General features: G+C 53.6%; 1 protein-coding gene across 1 annotated transcript in view; it reads right to left on the bottom strand.

The window, feature by feature from the left end:
- Positions 1-21,292, bottom strand: part of crybg2 (crystallin beta-gamma domain containing 2) — a 66,108-nt gene that overhangs the window by 32,591 nt on the left and 12,225 nt on the right. Inside the window, exons 2-5 of the mRNA XM_075449713.1 lie at positions 19,550-20,462; positions 17,100-17,714; positions 4,244-4,291; positions 2,788-2,906 (exon numbers count right to left, since the gene is read on the bottom strand). Coding sequence (XP_075305828.1) covers positions 2,788-2,906; positions 4,244-4,291; positions 17,100-17,714; positions 19,550-20,462 — 1,695 coding nt within the window. The remainder of the gene's footprint in view (positions 1-2,787; positions 2,907-4,243; positions 4,292-17,099; positions 17,715-19,549; positions 20,463-21,292) is intronic.

The raw sequence follows: 21,292 nt of genomic DNA, 5'->3' as shown, positions 1-21,292 counted from the left end.
GGGACCCCAACTACAGCCCAGGGACCCCAACTCTACAGCCCAGGGACCCCAACTACAGCCCAGGGACGCCAACTCTACAGCCCAGGGACCCCAACTACAGCCCAGGGACGCCAACTCTACTGCCCAGGGACCCCAACTCTACAGCCCAGGGACCCCAACTCTACAGCCCAGGGACCCCAACTCTACAGCCCAGGGACCCCAACTACAGCCCAGGGACGCCAACTCTACAGCCCAGGGACCCCAACTCTACAGCCCAGGGACCCCAACTCTACAGCCCAGGGACCCCAACTCTACAGCCCAGGGTACCCCAACTCTACAGCCCAGGGTACCCCAACTCTGAACCCCAGGGGACCCCAACTACAGCCCAGGGGACCCCAACTCTACAGCCCAGGGACCCTAACTACAGCCCAGGGACCCCAACTCTACAGCCCAAGGACCCCAACTCTACAGCCCAGGGGACCCCAACTCTGAACCCCAGGGGACCCCAACTCTACAGCCCAGGGTACCCCAACTCTACAGCCCAGGGACCCCAACTCTACAGCCCAGGGGACCCCAACTACACCCCAGGGGACCCCAACTCTACAGCCCAGGGACCCCAACTCTACAGCCCAGGGGACCCCAACTACAGCCCAGGGACCCCAACTCTACAGCCCAGGGTACCCCAACTCTACAGCCAAGGGACCCCAACTCTACAGCCCAGGGACCCCAACTCTACAGCCCAGATAGAGGGGCCGCACCTTAGAGTGATCAGTACTTTCTGACTGTTGGACTGCCTCTTATGAACACTTTTGTCTATGTTTATGGGTGGGTGTACCCCAGCAGGACCCTTTCAGCTCTTAGTTTCTGGGACTTCTTTTAGGATAAAATCAGGCTGAAATGTTTCCTCTGGACTGGGTTGTGCTGGAGGTGAAAGGTCAGCGGAGCAGGAAGTGATGCGTGGGCCCACGGTCTCGTGATCTCAGGCAGTTTTACTGGTCGGACCAGTACCATCCCTCAGCTGGCAGTAATGAAACCTTCACCTGTGGGGCGTGTGAGCGTTCCAGCCTGACTGTGGGTGTGTTGAGTGTTCGAGGAATTTGTGAGTCCACGGCACATAAGTGGCTGTTCTGAGGATTCTTTGGAAACCGCCTGCTCACATTTACACAGAAACAAGGCGTGGAATGTGGCCTTTAGACTTCTGAACATGCCTAAAGGATGTCGGCAGTTTGAGGAAGTGATGCAGATTTATTGTGTTTATTTACTGACTGAAGCGGTGCCAGACCAGCTCCTCCCAGGAATGAAACCCTCATCTCTCTCTCGCCGAACACGTTTCCGTCATTCATCCTTTTTACCTGGACATGAAACAGTCTGAAACCAACGACTGGAGCTCAGGAGACTGAACTTTGAAGGCTTTCCTTTCACTGTTGGGTTGGGGCTGAGCAGTGGAAACATCCAGGCTGGTCTAAACCCTTCAGGCCGGTCCAGCACACGTTTGAACTTATGGAGCCGATGCCTCCCAGTAAAGCTTCATCATAGCCGCTTTCGGACAGAGTCCTCCTGGAATTTCGTTCTAATAGCTGTCCTTCCCCAGCGGAACTGTTTCAGTCTGCATTCCCACATGAGTTGGGACCTGATAGGGACTGATGCGCCGCAGCCGTCTGCGTCAGTGACGTGTTACTTTAGCCGTTTAGCGCCACATTCAACAAGAAAACAGAACAAAACAAAACCCGGTAAAAGTAAGGAGAGAAGAAAAAAACACCACCAAGAAGCTAACATGGAGAGCGGGGAGGCCACTGTGTTCATGGTCTGCATGATGGTGATATTAATCACGGACGATCACATCAGGCGTCTAACATGGAGGCTAAAAGAGCTCACAGAGAGAGTCAGGAGACGAAGGATGGAGCGCAGGCCGTACTTCTTGTTTCATGAAGGAAGGAGAGCAGAGCGCCGCAGACAAAGGAGACCACGTGGAGGTTTAACTTATTAAACACGCCAAGGTTGTGTCCGTGTCGTATGAGGAAACATTTCAGCCTGACAACATGACAAGGGGCAGAGCTACCGACCACCAAGGGGCGGGGCTACCAACCACCAAGGGGCGGCGCTACCGACCACCAAGGGGCGGGGCTACCAACCACCAAGGGGCAGAGCTACCGACCACCAAGGGGCAGAGCTACCGACCACCAAACACCTCAGATGTGTTCCTATAGAACCCAGAACAGACCCAGCTGAGGAGAAGGAGCTGAAATGGTTCCAGGGACTGAGGGAGATGGTCCCTAGTTCCTGTATGTCCGAATGCGGGAGAAAACGGCCCCGTGGATTAAAAGGTTATTAGAACTGCCAAAGGTTCCTACAGTCCGAATGCGGCTGATGACATTAAATGTCTGAAAATAAGCACAGATAAAAAACGATTGCCATTTAAGATTTCCCCATGAGCCCATTTATTGATATATTTGCACGAGGACGTCGTGTCTGGGATCATTCTGAGTCAGTTGGTTCCGGTTCTGGGTATCACAGCCTACAAATAAAAATCTTTTCAAGATGTATTCATATACTTTTAGTAAAGCAGTACGCACCGACATGTTGAACAACTTCAGAAAGGAAGACCCGTTCCATAACTTTCGTCTCGCTGCTCTCATCCAATTATATTTCTATCCGATTCCTCTGAGCCAATCAGCCCTGAGCTCTCCTTCTTTAATCATAATTCTGTCCCTCAGAAGGCGTGTTAAACCCTCCTCTTCCTCCTCCTCTGAGGAAGGGTTAAGACCTGCTGTGAGCTGGTGTAAACCCAGCAGGCGTGTAGCTGCTCACCCTCCTCTTACGACCCTGATGGAGATGGTTTCCTGCAGCTCCCAGGGCGTGGCATCGATGACATCACTCAGCACCTCGATCCTTTGGCCGCACATCCCCGGCTGGTCAAAGATGTACATCTGATCAAAGAGGACAGTTTAGATGAGAAAGAGAATACATTATTCCCTCAGAACATTTCAGATTAGTTAGAGTCTGACCTCAGAGTATATGTTCCACTACCTCAGCTTCCCTAAAGACAGCAGAACCCCCCCCTTCTCAGAACATTTATCTAACAGTAGGGATGGGAGAACTTTCTTGGTTCTTGTTGAGAACCGGTTCCCAGTGTTTCAATTCCTTGGAATCGTTATGGCGATTTTGCAAACGATTCCCTTATCGATTCCAGTGGGCGCGAATGACGTCACCACGCAGCATTGCATGGCGAGTCCAGTGCAGCAGCAGCCAGCAGTAAACATGGCGCCCAAGCGGTACAAACGCTCGAAAGTTTGGTTACACATCCCTAAAAAAGACGACAACAGGGCAACTTGCCTTCTCAGGCATTACATTTAGATGAAATCATGAGAGACAGAGCCTGACTGGCTCAGAGCCAGAGGCTGGTGGTACTACCCCCAGTTCACCTCTACCTCCAGCTTCTCCTTTCACCAGAGCAGGGAAGAGTTAAATTACCCAGGCCATGATAGACCAATGTGGACCTCACCGTTGTTGGGTTTGTAAGGAATGAGAATCGATACGGGAATCGACAAAGAACCGAATCGTTAAGCAGAATCGAAAATGGAATTGGAATCGTAAAAATCTTATCAATTCCCATCCCTATCTAACAGTCAACACCAGAACTGACCCGGTCTGCAGGTGCATCTGTTTACAGAACTCGGCTCAGACCTTTGGCTCCAGACTAAGCCCCCCCCCTCTGATCCGGTGTTGGTGTTCTGGGATGAAACCCTGCTGAACATTTCTGTGGGTGCTCATAGGAACCATCAGCTCCAGTTTAATTTCTCAGAATGAGCATGAAACCAGCTCACTACCTAAAAGTCAGAACTATAAACCCCCCCATGCACCCAGCAGCGTGTTAACATGCCCATCTGAGCTCAGACTCGTTCGGTGCATTCTGCCCTGCAGCGTGAGCCGGCCTGTTGGGCCGCTGCACCTCCAGTAATCAGGCTGAGAACACAATCATTAGCAAGCAGCAGCAGGCCTGACATTCAAAAGTTAATAACAGAGCCAACCCCCCTGGAACAATGTGCTCCATTAAGTGCAAAGGAGCTGGGTCTGGGAGGAGCGTGGTTATCTGGCGAGGAAGACACGGCTCAACCAGTTCTGCTGATTAGGAGCAGTTATGTCAGAGCCAACAGGGTGAAAAAGGAAAACGTTTTAAAGTCTTAAAGCTGCAACTTTATCAAGGAGGTAAAAGCTTTGAGCTCAGTTCCCAAAAGCTGAGTGACTGCCTCTGTTCTGCACTCACCTTTCCAGGGCGAGGGTTCAGCTTCCCGTGCTCCTTCTCTTTAGTGAGCTGCAGAGAGGAGAAAGCATGAGTCAGGGCAGGATGTGATCCTCCTGAAAGGATTCATGCCAAGATGAAGCTGTGAACACATCTAAAACATCATCATCACAGCTTCTGAAAATGTCAGCCAGAGTCAGCCAGGGCAGCAGCTTCTGGGCCTGTCAGGAAGAGGCCGTCCTCCAGGAATCTGAAACGTATTTCTGACCCCGACCCAAGGTTAATTTTGAACCAAAGGTTAATTTTTACCATTTTAAATGAGGAAGCGAGGAAGCAGGTTAGCATGTGTGTGCATGTGCATGTGTGTACGTGTGCATGTGTGTGTGTCAGGTATCATTCGGCCTCCCCTCTGTGGGAGCCCTGCAGGAAGCAGGTTACCATTTGGATCATGTTACCAGGTTGCTGACAGAGCTCCTGTTTCACAGTCGCTGCCCTAATTTCACCTGGAAAACAGTGCAAACAGTCACTCTGGGCCACACGTCATTCCAGCTGTGCCACACATCTGCAGCCACTTTAAAGACAACTTTAAAGTGGTCAGACAGAGCAGCTTTCCCTGCTTCCTTCCCACATAAAAACATTAGCTGTGACCATTAAAGGAGTGTCAAACATGTCAAACTCATTCATGGAAAAATAGTTATGAGAATATTAAAAGCAGGAGCGACAAGATGCCTTGGGCAACCAAAGCATAAAGGAAGAACGGTGTCTCCTCCAGGCGGCTCACATTCCTGATGCTCAGACTCTGTAAACTCTGAGCGGAATGAACGCATGCATGTGGAGTCCCACTGGAGTCCCAACGGAGTCCCAATGGAGTCCCAATGGAGTCCCAATGGAGTCCCACTGGAGTCCCACTGGAGGTCACTGGAGTCCCAATGGAGTCCCAATGGAGTTCCACTGGAGTCCCAATGGAGTTCCACTGGAGGTCACTGGAGTCCCAATGGAGTCCCACTGGAGTCCCAATGGAGTTCCACTGGAGGTCACTGGAGTCCCACTGGAGTTCCACTGGAGTCCCAATGGAGTCCCAATGGAGTCCCAATGGAGTCCCACTTGAGTCCCACTGGAGTCACACTGGAGTCACACTGGAGTTACACTGGAGTTACACTGGAGTCACAATGGAGTCACACTGGAGTCACAATGGAGTCCCACTGGAGTCACACTGGAGTCCCAATGGAGTCCCACTTGAGTCACACTGGAGTCCCAATGGAGTCACACTGGAGTCACACTGGAGTCACACTGGAGTCCCAATGGAGCCCCACTGGAGTCCCACTGGAGTCCCAATGGAGTCCCAATGGAGTCCCAATGGAGTCACACTGGAGTCACACTGGAGTCCCAATGGAGTCCCAATGGAGTCCCAATGAAGTCACAATGGAGTCACACTGGAGTCCCAATGGATTCCCAATGGAGTCACACTGGAGTCACACTGGAGTTCCACTGGAGTCCCAATGGAGTCCTACTGGACTCCCAATGGAGTCACACTGGAGTCACACTGGAGTCACACTGGAATCCCAATGGAGTCACACTCGAGTCCCAATGGAGTCACACTGGAGTCACACTGGAGTCCCAATGGAGTCCCAATGGAGTCACACTCGAGTCCCAATGGAGTCACACTCGAGTCCCAATGGAGTCCCACTGGAGTCCCAATGGAGTCACACTGGAGTCCCAATGGAGTAACACTGGAGTCACACTGGAGTCCCAATGGAGTCCCAATGGAGTCACACTGGAGTCCCAATGGAGTCCCAATGGAGTCCCAATGGAGTCCCAATGGAGTCCCACTTGAGTCACAGTGGAGTCCCAATGGAGTCACACTCGAATCCCAATGGAGTCACACTCGAGTCCCAATGGAGTCACACTCGAGTCCCAATGGAGTCACACTCGAGTCCCAATGGAGTCACACTCGAGTCCCAATGGAGTCACACTGGAGTCCCAATGGAGTCCCAATGGAGTCCCAATGGAGTCCCACTGGAGTCACACTGGAGTCACACTGGAGTTACACTGGAGTCCCACTGGAGTCACACTGGAGTCACACTGGAGTTACACTGGAGTCACAATGGAGTCACACTGGAGTCACAATGGAGTCCCACTGGAGTCACACTGGAGTCCCACTGGAGTCCCAATGGAGTCCCACTTGAGTCACACTGGAGTCCCAATGGAGTCACACTGGAGTCACACTGGAGTCACACTGGAGTCCCAATGGAGCCCCACTGGAGTCACACTGGAGTCCCAATGGAGTCCCAATGGAGTCCCAATGGAGTCCCAATGGAGTCACACTGGAGTCACACTGGAGTCCCAATGGAGTCCCAATGGAGTCCCAATGGAGTCCCAATGAAGTCACAATGGAGTCACACTGGAGTCCCAATGGATTCCCAATGGAGTCACACTGGAGTCACACTGGAGTCCCAATGGAGTCCTACTGGACTCCCAATGGAGTCACACTGGAGTCACACTGGAGTCACACTGGAGTCCCAATGGAGTCACACTCGAGTCCCAATGGAGTCACACTCGAGTCCCAATGGAGTCCCACTGGAGTCCCAATGGAGTCCCAATGGAGTCCCAATGGAGTCCCATTGGAGTCCCAATGGAGTCCCACTGGAGTCCCACTGGAGGTCACTGGAGTCCCAATGGAGTCCCAATGGAGTTCCACTGGAGTCCCAATGGAGTTCCACTGGAGGTCACTGGAGTCCCAATGGAGTCCCACTGGAGTCCCAATGGAGTTCCACTGGAGGTCACTGGAGTCCCACTGGAGTTCCACTGGAGTCCCAATGGAGTCCCACTTGAGTCCCACTGGAGTCACACTGGAGTCACACTGGAGTTACACTGGAGTTACACTGGAGTCACAATGGAGTCACACTGGAGTCACAATGGAGTCCCACTGGAGTCACACTGGAGTCCCAATGGAGTCCCACTTGAGTCACACTGGAGTCCCAATGGAGTCACACTGGAGTCACACTGGAGTCACACTGGAGTCCCAATGGAGCCCCACTGGAGTCCCACTGGAGTCCCAATGGAGTCCCAATGGAGTCCCAATGGAGTCACACTGGAGTCACACTGGAGTCCCAATGGAGTCCCAATGGAGTCCCAATGAAGTCACAATGGAGTCACACTGGAGTCCCAATGGATTCCCAATGGAGTCACACTGGAGTCACACTGGAGTTCCACTGGAGTCCCAATGGAGTCCTACTGGACTCCCAATGGAGTCACACTGGAGTCACACTGGAGTCACACTGGAATCCCAATGGAGTCACACTCGAGTCCCAATGGAGTCACACTGGAGTCACACTGGAGTCCCAATGGAGTCCCAATGGAGTCACACTCGAGTCCCAATGGAGTCACACTCGAGTCCCAATGGAGTCCCACTGGAGTCCCAATGGAGTCACACTGGAGTCCCAATGGAGTCACACTGGAGTCACACTGGAGTCCCAATGGAGTCCCAATGGAGTCACACTGGAGTCCCAATGGAGTCCCAATGGAGTCCCAATGGAGTCCCAATGGAGTCCCACTTGAGTCACAGTGGAGTCCCAATGGAGTCACACTCGAATCCCAATGGAGTCACACTCGAGTCCCAATGGAGTCACACTCGAGTCCCAATGGAGTCACACTCCAGTCCCAATGGAGTCCCACTGGAGTCCCAATGGAGTCACACTGGAGTCCCAATGGAGTCCCAATGGAGTCCCAATGGAGTCCCACTGGAGTCACACTGGAGTCACACTGGAGTTACACTGGAGTCCCACTGGAGTCACACTGGAGTCACACTGGAGTTACACTGGAGTCACAATGGAGTCACACTGGAGTCACAATGGAGTCCCACTGGAGTCACACTGGAGTCCCACTGGAGTCCCAATGGAGTCCCACTTGAGTCACACTGGAGTCCCAATGGAGTCACACTGGAGTCACACTGGAGTCACACTGGAGTCCCAATGGAGCCCCACTGGAGTCACACTGGAGTCCCAATGGAGTCCCAATGGAGTCCCAATGGAGTCACACTGGAGTCACACTGGAGTCCCAATGGAGTCCCAATGGAGTCCCAATGGAGTCCCAATGAAGTCACAATGGAGTCACACTGGAGTCCCAATGGATTCCCAATGGAGTCACACTGGAGTCACACTGGAGTCCCAATGGAGTCCTACTGGACTCCCAATGGAGTCACACTGGAGTCACACTGGAGTCACACTGGAGTCCCAATGGAGTCACACTCGAGTCCCAATGGAGTCACACTCGAGTCCCAATGGAGTCCCACTGGAGTCCCAATGGAGTCACACTGGAGTCCCAATGGAGTCACACTGGAGTCACACTGGAGTCCCAATGGAGTCCCAATGGAGTCCCAATGGAGTCCCACTTGAGTCACACTGGAGTCACACTGGAGTCCCAATGGAGTCACACTCGAATCCCAATGGAGTCACACTCGAGTCCCAATGGAGTCCCACTGGAGTCCCACTGGAGTCCCAATGGAGTCCCACTGGAGTCCCAATGGAGTCCCAATGGAGTCACACTGGAGTCCCAATGGAGTCCCAATGGAGTCCCACTGGAGTCCCAATGGAGTCCCAATGGAGTCACACTGGAGTCACACTGGAGTCCCAATGGAGTCACACTGGATCTGAACAGAGTCCAGGTGTGTGCACCTATATCTGAACAGAGTCCAGGTGTGTGCACCTGTATCTGAGCAGAGTCCAGGTGTGTGCACCTGTATCTGAGCAGAGTCCAGGTGTGTGTGCACCTGTATCTGAGCAGAGTCCAGGTGTGTGTGCACCTGTATCCGAACAGAGTCCAGGTGTGTGTGCACCTGTATCTGAGCAGAGTCCAGGTGTGTGCACCTGTATCTGAGCAGAGTCCAGGTGTGTGTGCACCTGTATCTGAGCAGAGTCCAGGTGTGTGTGCACCTGTATCCGAACAGAGTCCAGGTGTGTGTGCACCTGTATCTGAGCAGAGTCCAGGTGTGTGCACCTGTATCTGAACAGAGTCCAGGTGTGTGCACCTGTATCTGAACAGAGTCCAGGTGTGTGTGCCTGTATCTGAACAGAGTCCAGGTGTGTGTACCTGTATCTGAGCAGAGTCCAGGTGTGTGCACCTGTATCTGAACAGAGTCCAGGTGTGTGTACCTGTATCTGAGCAGAGTCCAGGTGTGTGCACCTCTATCTGAACAGAGTCCAGGTGTGTGTGCCTGTATCTGAACAGAGTCCAGGTGTGTGCACCTGTATCTGAACAGAGTCCAGGTGTGTGCACCTGTATCTGAACAGAGTCCAGGTGTGTGCACCTGTATCTGAACAGAGTCCAGGTGTGTGCACCTGTATCTGAACAGAGTCCAGGTGTGTGTACCTGTATCTGAGCAGAGTCCAGGTGTGTGCACCTGTATCTGAACAGAGTCCAGGTGTGTGCGCCTCTATCTGAACAGAGTCCAGGTGTGTGCGCCTGTATCTGAACAGAGTCCAGGTGTGTGTGCCTGTATCTGAACAGAGTCCAGGTGTGTGCGCCTGTATCTGAACAGAGTCCAGGTGTGTGCGCCTGTATCTGAGCAGAGTCCAGGTGTGTGCGCCTGTATCTGAACAGAGTCCAGGTGTGTGCGCCTGTATCTGAACAGAGTCCAGGTGTGTGCGCCTGTATCTGAGCAGAGTCCAGGTGTGTGTGCACCTGTATCTGAGCAGAGTCCAGGTGTGTGCACCTGTATCTGAACAGAGTCCAGGTGTGTGTGCCTGTATCTGAACAGAGTCCAGGTGTGTGTGCCTGTATCTGAGCAGAGTCCAGGTGTGTGTGCACCTGTATCTGAACAGAGTCCAGGTGTGTGTGCACCTGTATCTGAACAGAGTCCAGGTGTGTGCGCCTGTATCTGAGCAGAGTCCAGGTGTGTGTGCACCTGTATCTGAGCAGAGTCCAGGTGTGTGCACCTGTATCTGAACAGAGTCCAGGTGTGTGTGCCTGTATCTGAGCAGAGTCCAGGTGTGTGTGCACCTGTATCTGAACAGAGTCCAGGTGTGTGCCTGTATCTGAACCTCTGTATATTACACACCGAAAACCAAAAAGATGCGTTCAGCTGACGCACGGATCATGTAAGAACTCATAGAAAGCAGATAAGCTGTTTGACCTTTTCTCACTCTTTCACTTCGTCGTCTGTCTTTGCGCCTCATCGAGCAAATGTGCAGAAATGTGAGGATGAACATGATAGAAAAGGTGAGGCCATATCGCTGCAGGAACAGACAGGTCGCTGGGATGGGTGTGGTGTACCGAAGACAAACAGGCACAAAATGTTCTGCGGATTCTTCAGAAAGTATCTGAACTCTATCTGAGTCCAGACCTCAGCCTGACTGAGATGCTGTGGTGGGACCTTCAGAGAGCTGTGCATTAGATAGAGACTTAGACATTTGATAACATGCCACAGAAACATTCAGAGCGTGTTCTGCTCTACAGTAAGCTGTAATCTCTTTATAATGACAAGTAAAATGTTTACAAGCCAAGTAAGGGAACAGGTCCAGCAGATGAAATGAGCAGCTGTCAGCGGCAGCTTGTAAAAGCGGCAGCTTGTAAAAGCGGCAGCGTCCCGTCGTGCAGCTGCAGCACCAGTCGGACGGCATAGTTCCTCCGTCTCACTCTTCCTCTGAACTCTCATTATGTACAGTTTAACCTCTTTTTACAGAAACATCCCCAGAGGCCCGAACCCTCTGCATCCACTAACTGCTACCAGCTCCCAGGTAACAAACCTGTAACCATGACAACGTGAAGGATGACATCACTGTGTCCTGCAGCTGTTGGACCACAGTTTCCATCATCTCTGAGAGAGTGGGCCTGAAAGCTGTGGGGCTGAAAGCTGTGGGGCGGAAAGCTGTGGGGCAGAAAGCTGTGGGGCTGAAAGCTGTGGGGCAGAAAGCTGTGGGGCTTAAAGCTGTGGGGCAGAAAGCTGTGGGGTAGAAAGCTGTGGGGCTGAAAGCTGTGGGGCTGAAAGCTGTGGGGCAGAAAGCTGTGGGGCTGAAAGCTGTGGGGCTGAAAGCTGTGGGGCAGAAAGCTGTGGGGCTGAAAGCTGTGGGGCTTAAAGCTGTGGGGCTTAAAGCTGTGGGGCTTAAAGCTGTGGGGCAGAAAGCTGTGGGGTAGAAAGCTGTGGGGCTGAAAGCTGTGGGGCTGAAAGCTGTGGGGTAGAAAGCTGTGGGGCAGAAAGCTGTGGGGCTGAAAGCTGTGTGGCGGAAAGCTGTGGGGCGGAAAGCTGTGGGGCTGAAAGCTGTGGGGCGGAAAGCTGTGGGGCAGAAAGCTGTGGGGCTGAAAGCTGTGGGGCTGAAAGCTGTGGGGCAGAAAGCTGTGGGGCTGAAAGCTGTGTGCCTGAAAGCTGTGGGGCAGAAAGCTGTGGGGCTTAAAGCTGTGGGGCTGAAAGCTGTGTGCCTGAAAGCTGTGGGGCTGAAAGCTGTGGGGCTGAAAGCTGTGGGGCAGAAAGCTGTGGGGCTGAAAGCTGTGGGGCTGAAAGCTGTGTGCCTGAAAGCTGTGGGGCTGAAAGCTGTGGGGCAGAAAGCTGTGGGGCAGAAAGCTGTGGGGCTGAAAGCTGTGTGCCTGAAAGCTGTGGGGCTGAAAGCTGTGGGGCAGAAAGCTGTGGGGCTTAAAGCTGTGGGGCAGAAAGCTGTGGGGCTGAAAGCTGTGGGGCAGAAAGCTGTGGGGCGGAAAGCTGTGGGGCAGAAAGCTGTGGGGCTGAAAGCTGTGGGGTAGAAAGCTGTGGGGCAGAAAGCTGTGGGGCTGAAAACTGTGGGGCAGAAAGCTGTGGGGCTGAAAACTGTGGGGCAGAAAGCTGTGGGGCAGAAAGCTGTGGGGCTGAAAACTGTGGGGCAGAAAGCTGTGGGGCTGAAAACTGTGGGGCAGAAAGCTGTGGGGCAGAAAGCTGTGGGGCTGAAAGCTGTGTGGCGGAAAGCTGTGGGGCAGAAAGCTGTGGGGCTGAAAGCTGTGGGGCGGAAAGCTGTGGGGCAGAAAGCTGTGGGGCTGAAAGCTGTGGGGCAGAAAGCTGTGGGGCTGAAAGCTGTGGGGCTGAAAGCTGTGTGCCTGAAAGCTGTGGGGCTGAAAGCTGTGGGGCAGAAAGCTGTGGGGCTTAAAGCTGTGGGGCAGAAAGCTGTGGGGCAGAAAGCTGTGGGGCTTAAAGCTGTGGGGCAGAAAGCTGTGGGGCAGAAAGCTGTGGGGCAGAAAGCTGTGGGGCTGAAAGCTGTGGGGCAGAAAGCTGTGGGGCAGAAAGCTGTGGGGCTGAAAGCTGTGGGGCAGAAAGCTGTGGGGCAGAAAGCTGTGGGGCTGAAAGCTGTGGGGTAGAAAGCTGTGGGGCAGAAAGCTGTGGGGCAGAAAGCTGTGGGGCTGAAAGCTGTGGGGTAGAAAGCTGTGGGGCAGAAAGCTGTGGGGCTGAAAGCTGTGGGGTAGAAAGCTGTGGGGCAGAAAGCTGTGGGGCTGAAAGCTGTGGGGTAGAAAGCTGTGGGGTAGAAAGCTGTGGGGCAGAAAGCTGTGGGGCAGAAAGCTGTGGGGCTGAAAGCTGTGGGGCGGAAAGCTGTGGGGCAGAAAGCTGTGGGGCTGAAAGCTGTGGGGCAGAAAGCTGTGGGGCTTAAAGCTGTGGGGCAGAAAGCTGTGGGGCAGAAAGCTGTGGGGCTTAAAGCTGTGGGGCTTAAAGCTGTGGGGCAGAAAGCTGTGGGGCTGAAAGCTGTGGGGCAGAAAGCTGTGGGGCTTAAAGCTGTGGGGCTTAAAGCTGTGGGGCAGAAAGCTGTGGGGCTGAAAGCTGTGGGGCTGAAAGCTGTGGGGCTTAAAGCTGTGGGGCTTAAAGCTGTGGGGCAGAAAGCTGTGGGGCAGAAAGCTGTGGGGCTGAAAGCTGTGGGGCAGAAAGCTGTGGGGCAGAAAGCTGTGGGGCTGAAAGCTGTGGGGCAGAAAGCTGTGGGGCTGAAAGCTGTGGGGCTGAAAGCTGTGGGGCAGAAAGCTGTGGGGCTGAAAGCTGTGGGGCAGAAAGCTGTGGGGCAGAAAGCTGTGGGGCTGAAAGCTGTGGGGTAGAAAGCTGTGGGGCTGAAAGCTGTGGGGCTGAAAGCTGTGGGGCTGAAAGCTGTGGGGCTTAAAGCTGTGGGGTAGAAAGCTGTGGGGCTTAAAGCTGTGGGGCAGAAAGCTGTGGGGCTTAAAGCTGTGGGGCAGAAAGCTGTGGGGCTGAAAGCTGTGGGGCTTAAAGCTGTGGGGCAGAAAGCTGTGGGGCTTAAAGCTGTGGGGCAGAAAGCTGTGGGGCTGAAAGCTGTGGGGCTTAAAGCTGTGGGGTAGAAAGCTGTGGGGCTGAAAGCTGTGGGGCAGAAAGCTGTGGGGCAGAAAGCTGTGGGGCTGAAAGCTGTGGGGTAGAAAGCTGTGGGGCTGAAAGCTGTGGGGCTGAAAGCTGTGGGGCAGAAAGCTGTGGGGCAGAAAGCTGTGGGGCTTAAAGCTGTGGGGCTTAAAGCTGTGGGGCAGAAAGCTGTGGGGCAGAAAGCTGTGGGGCTTAAAGCTGTGGGGCTTAAAGCTGTGGGGCAGAAAGCTGTGGGGCTGAAAGCTGTGGGGCAGAAAGCTGTGGGGCTTAAAGCTGTGGGGCTTAAAGCTGTGGGGCAGAAAGCTGTGGGGCAGAAAGCTGTGGGGCAGAAAGCTGTGGGGCGGAAAGCTGTGGGGCTGAAAGCTGTGGGGCAGAAAGCTGTGGGGCTTAAAGCTGTGGGGCTGAAAGCTGTGGGGCAGAAAGCTGTGGGGCTGAAAGCTGTGGGGCTTAAAGCTGTGGGGCAGAAAGCTGTGGGGCAGAAAGCTGTGGGGCTGAAAGCTGTGGGGCTGAAAGCTGTGGGGTAGAAAGCTGTGGGGCTGAAAGCTGTGGGGTAGAAAGCTGTGGGGCTGAAAGCTGTGGGGCAGAAAGCTGTGGGGCTGAAAGCTGTGGGGCTGAAAGCTGTGGGGTAGAAAGCTGTGGGGCTGAAAGCTGTGGGGCTGAAAGCTGTGGGGCAGAAAGCTGTGGGGCAGAAAGCTGTGGGGCGGAAAGCTGTGGGGCAGAAAGCTGTGGGGCAGAAAGCTGTGGGGCAGAAAGCTGTGGGGCTGAAAGCTGTGGGGCAGAAAGCTGTGGGGCAGAAAGCTGTGGGGCTGAAAGCTGTGGGGCTGAAAGCTGTGGGGCAGAAAGCTGTGGGGCTGAAAGCTGTGGGGTAGAAAGCTGTGGGGCTGAAAGCTGTGGGGCAGAAAGCTGTGGGGCTGAAAGCTGTGGGGCAGAAAGCTGTGGGGCTGAAAGCTGTGGGGCAGAAAGCTGTGGGGCTGAAAGCTGTGGGGCTGAAAGCTGTGTGCCTGAAAGCTGTGGGGCAGAAAGCTGTGGGGCAGAAAGCTGTGGGGCTTAAAGCTGTGGGGCTTAAAGCTGTGGGGCAGAAAGCTGTGGGGCAGAAAGCTGTGGGGCAGAAAGCTGTGGGGCTGAAAGCTGTGGGTCAGAAAGCTGTGGGGCTGAAAGCTGTGGGGCAGAAAGCTGTGGGGCTGAAAGCTGTGGGGCAGAAAGCTGTGGGGCTGAAAGCTGTGGGGCAGAAAGCTGTGGGGCTGAAAGCTGTGGGGCAGAAAGCTGTGGGGCTGAAAGCTGTGGGGCAGAAAGCTGTGGGGCTGAAAGCTGTGGGTCAGAAAGCTGTGGGGCTGAAAGCCGATCAAACACGTTCACAAGTCTGAAAATCAAATGCCAGAAAAGCTTTTTACATTTTGCTAACTCCGACTTTTACATGTTTTCTCCACAAAGCAGCAAACAAAACAAACATGACGCCTTGTTTCTCTTAATCTTAAATCCTTTTAAAGCTCTTTCAGCTCTTCGGTTTCTTCGGTTTAGTGAACCATTTAACCGTTGATGAAGCAAACCTGGAGGCGGCCATGTTTTTAACCATGTTCTGACCTCAGAGCTGCACTGAACGCAGCACCAGCTGGTCATGTGATCTGTGGCCACGCTGAGCTGCTGCAGACACACAACACTGATATCAAACCTCCAGATTCCAGATGTTTGTGTTTGCATGGGCCGAAATAACCCGACTACCATGATGCAACAGGCTGTTTATGTACCTGTGCACATCAGCTTTAATCAGGAATCATGGTGGTTAATGATTACTCTGAAGCGGGAGGGTTGGTGTGCGTGCTGCCAGAGAAAATCATTTCAGGACGAGCTGTGATAAACACCTCACAGGCATTAAAACCCTGAGACACCAGGGCGAGTTCAGACATGTGGAGCACACACATGAAGGTAAAAACATTGGGCCTCATGCAAGAACCGTTCGTACGCACAGATTTGTTCTTAAGTCGTGCGTACGAGTGATTTAACAGAATTTGCGCATTCACCAATCTTTTCGTATTTTACGTTTTCTTTCAGGTACGAACAGAATTTACAGTGATCCAGAGCTGTCGTAGGAGTTTCCTAAAGTAGTCCGCTGTTGTTCCAATCAAGTTTGCTTGACTAATGGATTGTATATTTAATTACTTTGAAGCAAACATAAATAAATATATACATTATACCCCATAATTATGCTGACATTATTCTGTTTTAGTTAAATTATGCACTAATTGAAGGTTAATTTGACTCTTTATATAACAAGGTCAATGGGAAGCGTAACCAGCGGCTGACTTTCTACTTTTGGATGCCTTAGCGCTTCAGGCTCTTGGAAGAGAGCGTGTAGAGACAGACGAATGGCTGACATCCCGATTAAGATTGCCAAGGACTGTGCTGCTGCAAATATGCAGCTTACTGGAGCCACAACTCCAGAGAGAAACACGCCGATCAAACCCAGTTCCACCACACGTCCAGGTCCTCACCAGCCTTGGATTTTTGGCCCCTGGAACTTTTCAGAGGGAGATTGGAGACAGATCGGGGGTGTCCCAGTACTCTGTGAGTCGTGCGCTCTCCTTGGTCATCAAAACTCTCATCAGTTTATCACCCATGGTGCATCAGATTCCCATACACCGCTGTCCAACAAGTACAAATTAAGAGGGACTTTCATGCTGTGGCTGGACTGCAAATCATAACCGCAGCAACAGACTGCACACATATACGCATCAAAGCACCCGTGAGCTGAAGGCCAGGTGGGTGTGTCTCCATACAGTGGGGGGGGCAAACTGCTCTATACCCCAGAGAAGGCATGCCAGATCTGCACAATATTGCCATGAACGAGGGTCGCAGTCATCGAGCGCCTGCCCATGGCGAGACGTTTAAAAAAAAAAGCTATTTTCATATTAAACCATTTCTTTTTTTTTATTATTTCGGTGACAACCACAGGTGACACAGAATTAACAGCACTCGTAATAACTTCCCATTTCTTGGCTTTAGCAGGTCTCGTAATTCCACTGCTGACACTGCTAAAAATGACAGATTTGTCGTACGAGACCTTCTTACGAAAAAAGTAAGAGAAATTTAGAATAAAAATACGTTCTTGCATGAGGCCTATTGTGTGAGAACCACGAGTCTGACAGGTGGGAGGATCTCAGACATGCTGGGACCTCCACCTGTTGGAACATTGTTCGGTAAGTATCTGAGCTCAGCAGCGCTGCATGTTGCAGAGACGGGAAGGAGTCCTGCGGTGGACCGGACACCTGTCTCACCTGTCCAGGTGCACCTGGCCTTCAGATCGGCTGCAGCTGAGCTGGACTGAGCAGTTCTTCTGTTACTGTTTCACGTCTCTCACACGGTGCATGAGCAGATTGGAAACCTGGTCTTTATGTGTTTGATGTGTAGAAACCCTGGTTTCTTACCCAAGGATACCTTCTTACCCTCTTACCCTAGGGCAGGTGTTCTCCACCTGCTGTCTGTGGGTGAACTCAAACCTTCCTGCAGCCGGCTGCTCGGCCGGACTCGTCTGTGACTGAAATGAAAGGGAGTTAAAGGGAGTTAAAGGGAACTCACGTAGGCGTCGGGGAAGGCTCGGTACTTGGACACCATGCTCTGCTCTGCCTCCTGCTGCTGGAACTGGAACTGAGGCCCTCCGTGCACATTGTTCAGCAGGGAGGACTGGACCCCCACGTAGGACCCGTCAGCGCTGAGGCTCCTCTGCAGGATGGGGCTGCCCAGGGCCCCCAGCCCCTGGCCGAACATGGAGGCATCTGTGGTGGGGAAGGACCGGTGGAGGTCCACGGAGCCGGTGGGGCTGAGCAGGCGGGTGGGGCTGTTGGAGGCCGGAGAGCCGATGCTCAGCGACGGAGGCCGACTCATGTGGGCGCTTCTGGAGTCGTCGGTTCCCGTCAGAGATGGAGGGGAGTTCAGGAGGAAGGAGAGGCGCTCCAGGCGGGACCCCGCCGGCTCTGGCCTGGCCCCCACCTCGCCCGGCTCCTTGGCCCCGCCGAGGCGGCTGCTGGAGGTCTTCTCTGGCAGCGAGCCGGTGCGCAGCAGGGGCCGATGGGCCTTTTCCTTTTCCAGCGTCTGGTCTGAGGAGCCGTAGCCCCCGAAGAGGACGCTGCTGTCCAGGCGGGAGGTGGGAGGCAGCAGCGCTCCGTTTCCATTCACCACCGGCGGGTTAACGTCCTGAGGAGAAGCCAGGAGAAGCTCAGACACAAACTAAAGCTTTCAACATCATTTAACCAAAACCATTAAATGTATTTTAGTTCCAGTTTCTGTGGGAGAAAAATAACTCATTTCCACCCTTTTACCCAAACTAGTTATCTTCATGTTGGAATTACAGCTCAGAGGGATACTTTACAGTCAGATCAACCCAACCCCACACATCTGTGTCACATCTGTCACCACCACACATCCTCATTTAGCTCACTACAAGCAACAGGAATCAATTTCATGACAGTTCCAGGCCTGGAAAATGACTGAAATCTAAAATTGAATGACTTTTTAGGGTTAGGGTCAGGATCAGGGTTAGGGTTAGGGTTAGGGTTAGGATCAGGGTTAGGATCAGGATCAGGGTCAGGGTTAGGATCAGGATCAGGATCAGGATCAGGGTTAGGGTTAGGTGTTAGGGTTAGGGTCAGGATCAGGGTTAGGGTCAGGGTCAGGGTCAGGATCAGGATCAGGATCAGGGTCAGGGTCAGGATCAGGGTCAGGGTCAGGATCAGGATCAGGGTCAGGGTCAGGATCAGGGTCAGGGTCAGGGTCAGGGTCAGGATCAGGATCAGGATCAGGGTCAGGGTCAGGATCAGGGTCAGGGTCAGGATCAGGGTCAGGGTCAGGATCAGGATCAGGATCAGGGTTAGGATCAGGATCAGGGTCAGGGTTAGGATCAGGATCAGGATCAGGATCAGGGTTAGGGTTAGGTGTTAGGGTTAGGGTCAGGATCAGGGTTAGGGTCAGGGTCAGGGTCAGGGTCAGGATCAGGATCAGGATCAGGATCAGGGTCAGGGTCAGGATCAGGGTCAGGGTCAGGATCAGGGTCAGGGTCAGGGTCAGGATCAGGGTCAGGGTTAGGGTTAGCATCAGGGTCAGGATCAGGGTTAGGGTTAGGTGTTAGGGTTAGGGTCAGGATCAGGATCAGGGTTAGGATCAGGATCAGGGTTAGGATCAGGATCAGGGTTAGGGTTAGGATCAGGATCAGGGTTAGGATCAGGATCAGGGTCAGGGTTAGGATCAGGATCAGGGTTAGGATCAGGATCAGGGTCAGGGTTAGGATCAGGATCAGGATCAGGATCAGGGTTAGGGTTAGGTGTTAGGGTTAGGGTCAGGATCAGGGTTAGGGTCAGGGTCAGGGTCAGGATCAGGATCAGGATCAGGGTCAGGGTCAGGGTCAGGATCAGGGTCAGGGTCAGGATCAGGGTCAGGGTCAGGATCAGGGTCAGGATCAGGATCAGGGTCAGGGTCAGGATCAGGGTCAGGGTCAGGATCAGGGTCAGGGTCAGGGTCAGGATCAGGGTCAGGGTTAGGGTTAGCATCAGGGTCAGGATCAGGATCAGGGTCAGGGTCAGGATCAGGATCAGGATCAGGGTCAGGATCAGGATCAGGGTCAGGATCAGGATCAGGGTCAGGGTTAGGGTTAGGATCAGGGTCAGGATCAGGATCAGGGTCAGGGTCAGGATCAGGGTCAGGGTCAGGATCAGGATCAGGGTCAGGATCAGGATCAGGATCAGGATCAGGATCAGGATCAGGGTCAGGGTTAGGGTTAGGGTTAGCATCAGGGTTAGCATCAGGGTTAGCTGGTCAGCAGCTGCCAGGACAGGTAAGTCATGCTGCTGGCTGCTGAGAGACCCTTAAAAGAGCAACCAAACTGCACCATAAGCATGTTGGTGTAGACTCTCAGTCCTCTGGTTAGGGTTAGGGTTCCATCTTATTATCTGAGGACCACAGCATGAACACTGGAACTGTAACCACAGTGAGAGCTGCAGACCTCCTGGTTGTGGATGTAAAGTCAGAGTAAATACCTTGCCGTTCTTCATCAGCTGCAGGGGGGGCCGAGCGTCTCTGGGCACGCTCCTCTTCAGGCCCAGATCAGCAGGCAGAGTGTACGCTGCGCTCGGGGAATCGGCCACATCCGGCACCTTGGCGGGGCTGCTGACGGAGGGGCGCAGGGTGGAGGTGACGGCATCTTCCACGATGGGTGGCAGGCAGGAGACGGGGGCCGGAGCGGCCGCCCGCAGGCCTGTGGTCCTGGGCCTCAGGGAGGGCCCCATGCTCTTCAGAGTGTCCACCAGAGTGTCCATGTCGAGGTGGTGGGGGGAGCCGGGGGAGTCGGGGGAAGCAGGGTCGGGGATCAGCTCCACCAGCGTGGCCTTTAACACTCCAGAGAAGCCAAAGGACTCGTCGTCCTCGGTGTTGCTGCAGGATGCAGTGAGCTGCTGCGAGTCCCCGCCTGACTTTATCCTCTCCGCCCGGCCCTCCCCTTCACCTGCTGCAGGCTCCACCTGCTCCGACAGGCTCCACCCGCCTGCTGCAGGCTCCACCTGCTCCGACAGGCTCCACCCGCCTGCTGCTGCTGCTCCGTCCCCGCTCAGAGAGACAGTGCTGCCATTCAGGCTGCTGCCCGGGGTAAACATCTCTGCAGAGAGGGAGGAGGGGGAACCAACAGTTTTCTTGGGTTTGTACTGAGTCACCCCCTCAAATCTATTCTTCCATTTGTGCTCTGATTTGGGATCAGCTGGGTTGGACTGGGACACCGCTGAATCCCGGCCGCCGTCGCCCTCAGTAATCAGAGACGCCGCATGAACACGATATCTGTAGGGGTCGTCCTCGGGCAGAGACGAGCTCTGGGTGCTCAGCTCGGTGCTCAGGCCCAAACTCATCTTGTCGAGCGACTCCTGGCGACGGGCTGGAGCTGAGGCTGAGGCTGGCAGAGACCTGAACAAACAAAGCCATGATGAGTGATGACAGGGACAGAAACAGTGAGGAATGACAGGCGTTGACATGCCGTGTCGCTACCTGCAGGGTGTGAACGTCACGGCATGCCAGCAGATACCACAAAACAAACATTCTGTCAGAGATGCAACTTTTCTTTGTCTCTGTTCTTATCATCACACAATAATCAGTTCAGCATTTCATTAAACCAAAGGCAGAGTTTCAGATGGCTCTGCAGCCATTAAACCAAAACCATCTCAATGCACAGCAGGTAAACTGCACTGAACAACCCTTTAAACTGACACACACACCAAGCAAAGGAGTCCACATTTCACCACAAACACACAAGCAGCCCAGAGGCCTCAGCTCAGAACACCCTGCTCAGGTAGTTCAGCCCGATGTCAAGCTGTCCACCAAGAAAATCTAATCCAGTTCATATCTTATCCCCCTGGACTGAAAACCAGGGGCGTTGCTACAGGGGGGCTTGGGGGGGGGGCTTGGGGGGTGGGGGGGGGGCACTGTCCCCGCAGGAACAAGTCCTGCCCCCCTGAGAAATGCCCTGTCCATCCAAAGAAAACTGGCCAGAAAAAGGCCACGATGTATCATCTCTGTTTGTGTCTTGTATTGATAGAATAAATGCTGATGGTGATTTTAAAGAAGCATATATCTGCAAAGTTTGTATATGTCACAGCACTTGTCATTGGCGTGTCTTCAGCTGCATGCGAAAGCTCTTTCTCCACCCTGAACCGCATCCTCACTCCACTACGCCCAACAATGCTGCATTCAAGGAAGAAAGATGTAGTCATTCTGGCACATGAGAAGGAAATCACAGA

Source organism: Odontesthes bonariensis, chromosome 18 (genome assembly GCF_027942865.1).
Source record: "Odontesthes bonariensis isolate fOdoBon6 chromosome 18, fOdoBon6.hap1, whole genome shotgun sequence".
NCBI lineage: Eukaryota > Metazoa > Chordata > Actinopteri > Atheriniformes > Atherinopsidae > Odontesthes > Odontesthes bonariensis.
The sequence above is the reverse complement of the archived record's forward strand: the minus strand, read 5'-3'. Positions and strand labels throughout refer to the sequence as shown.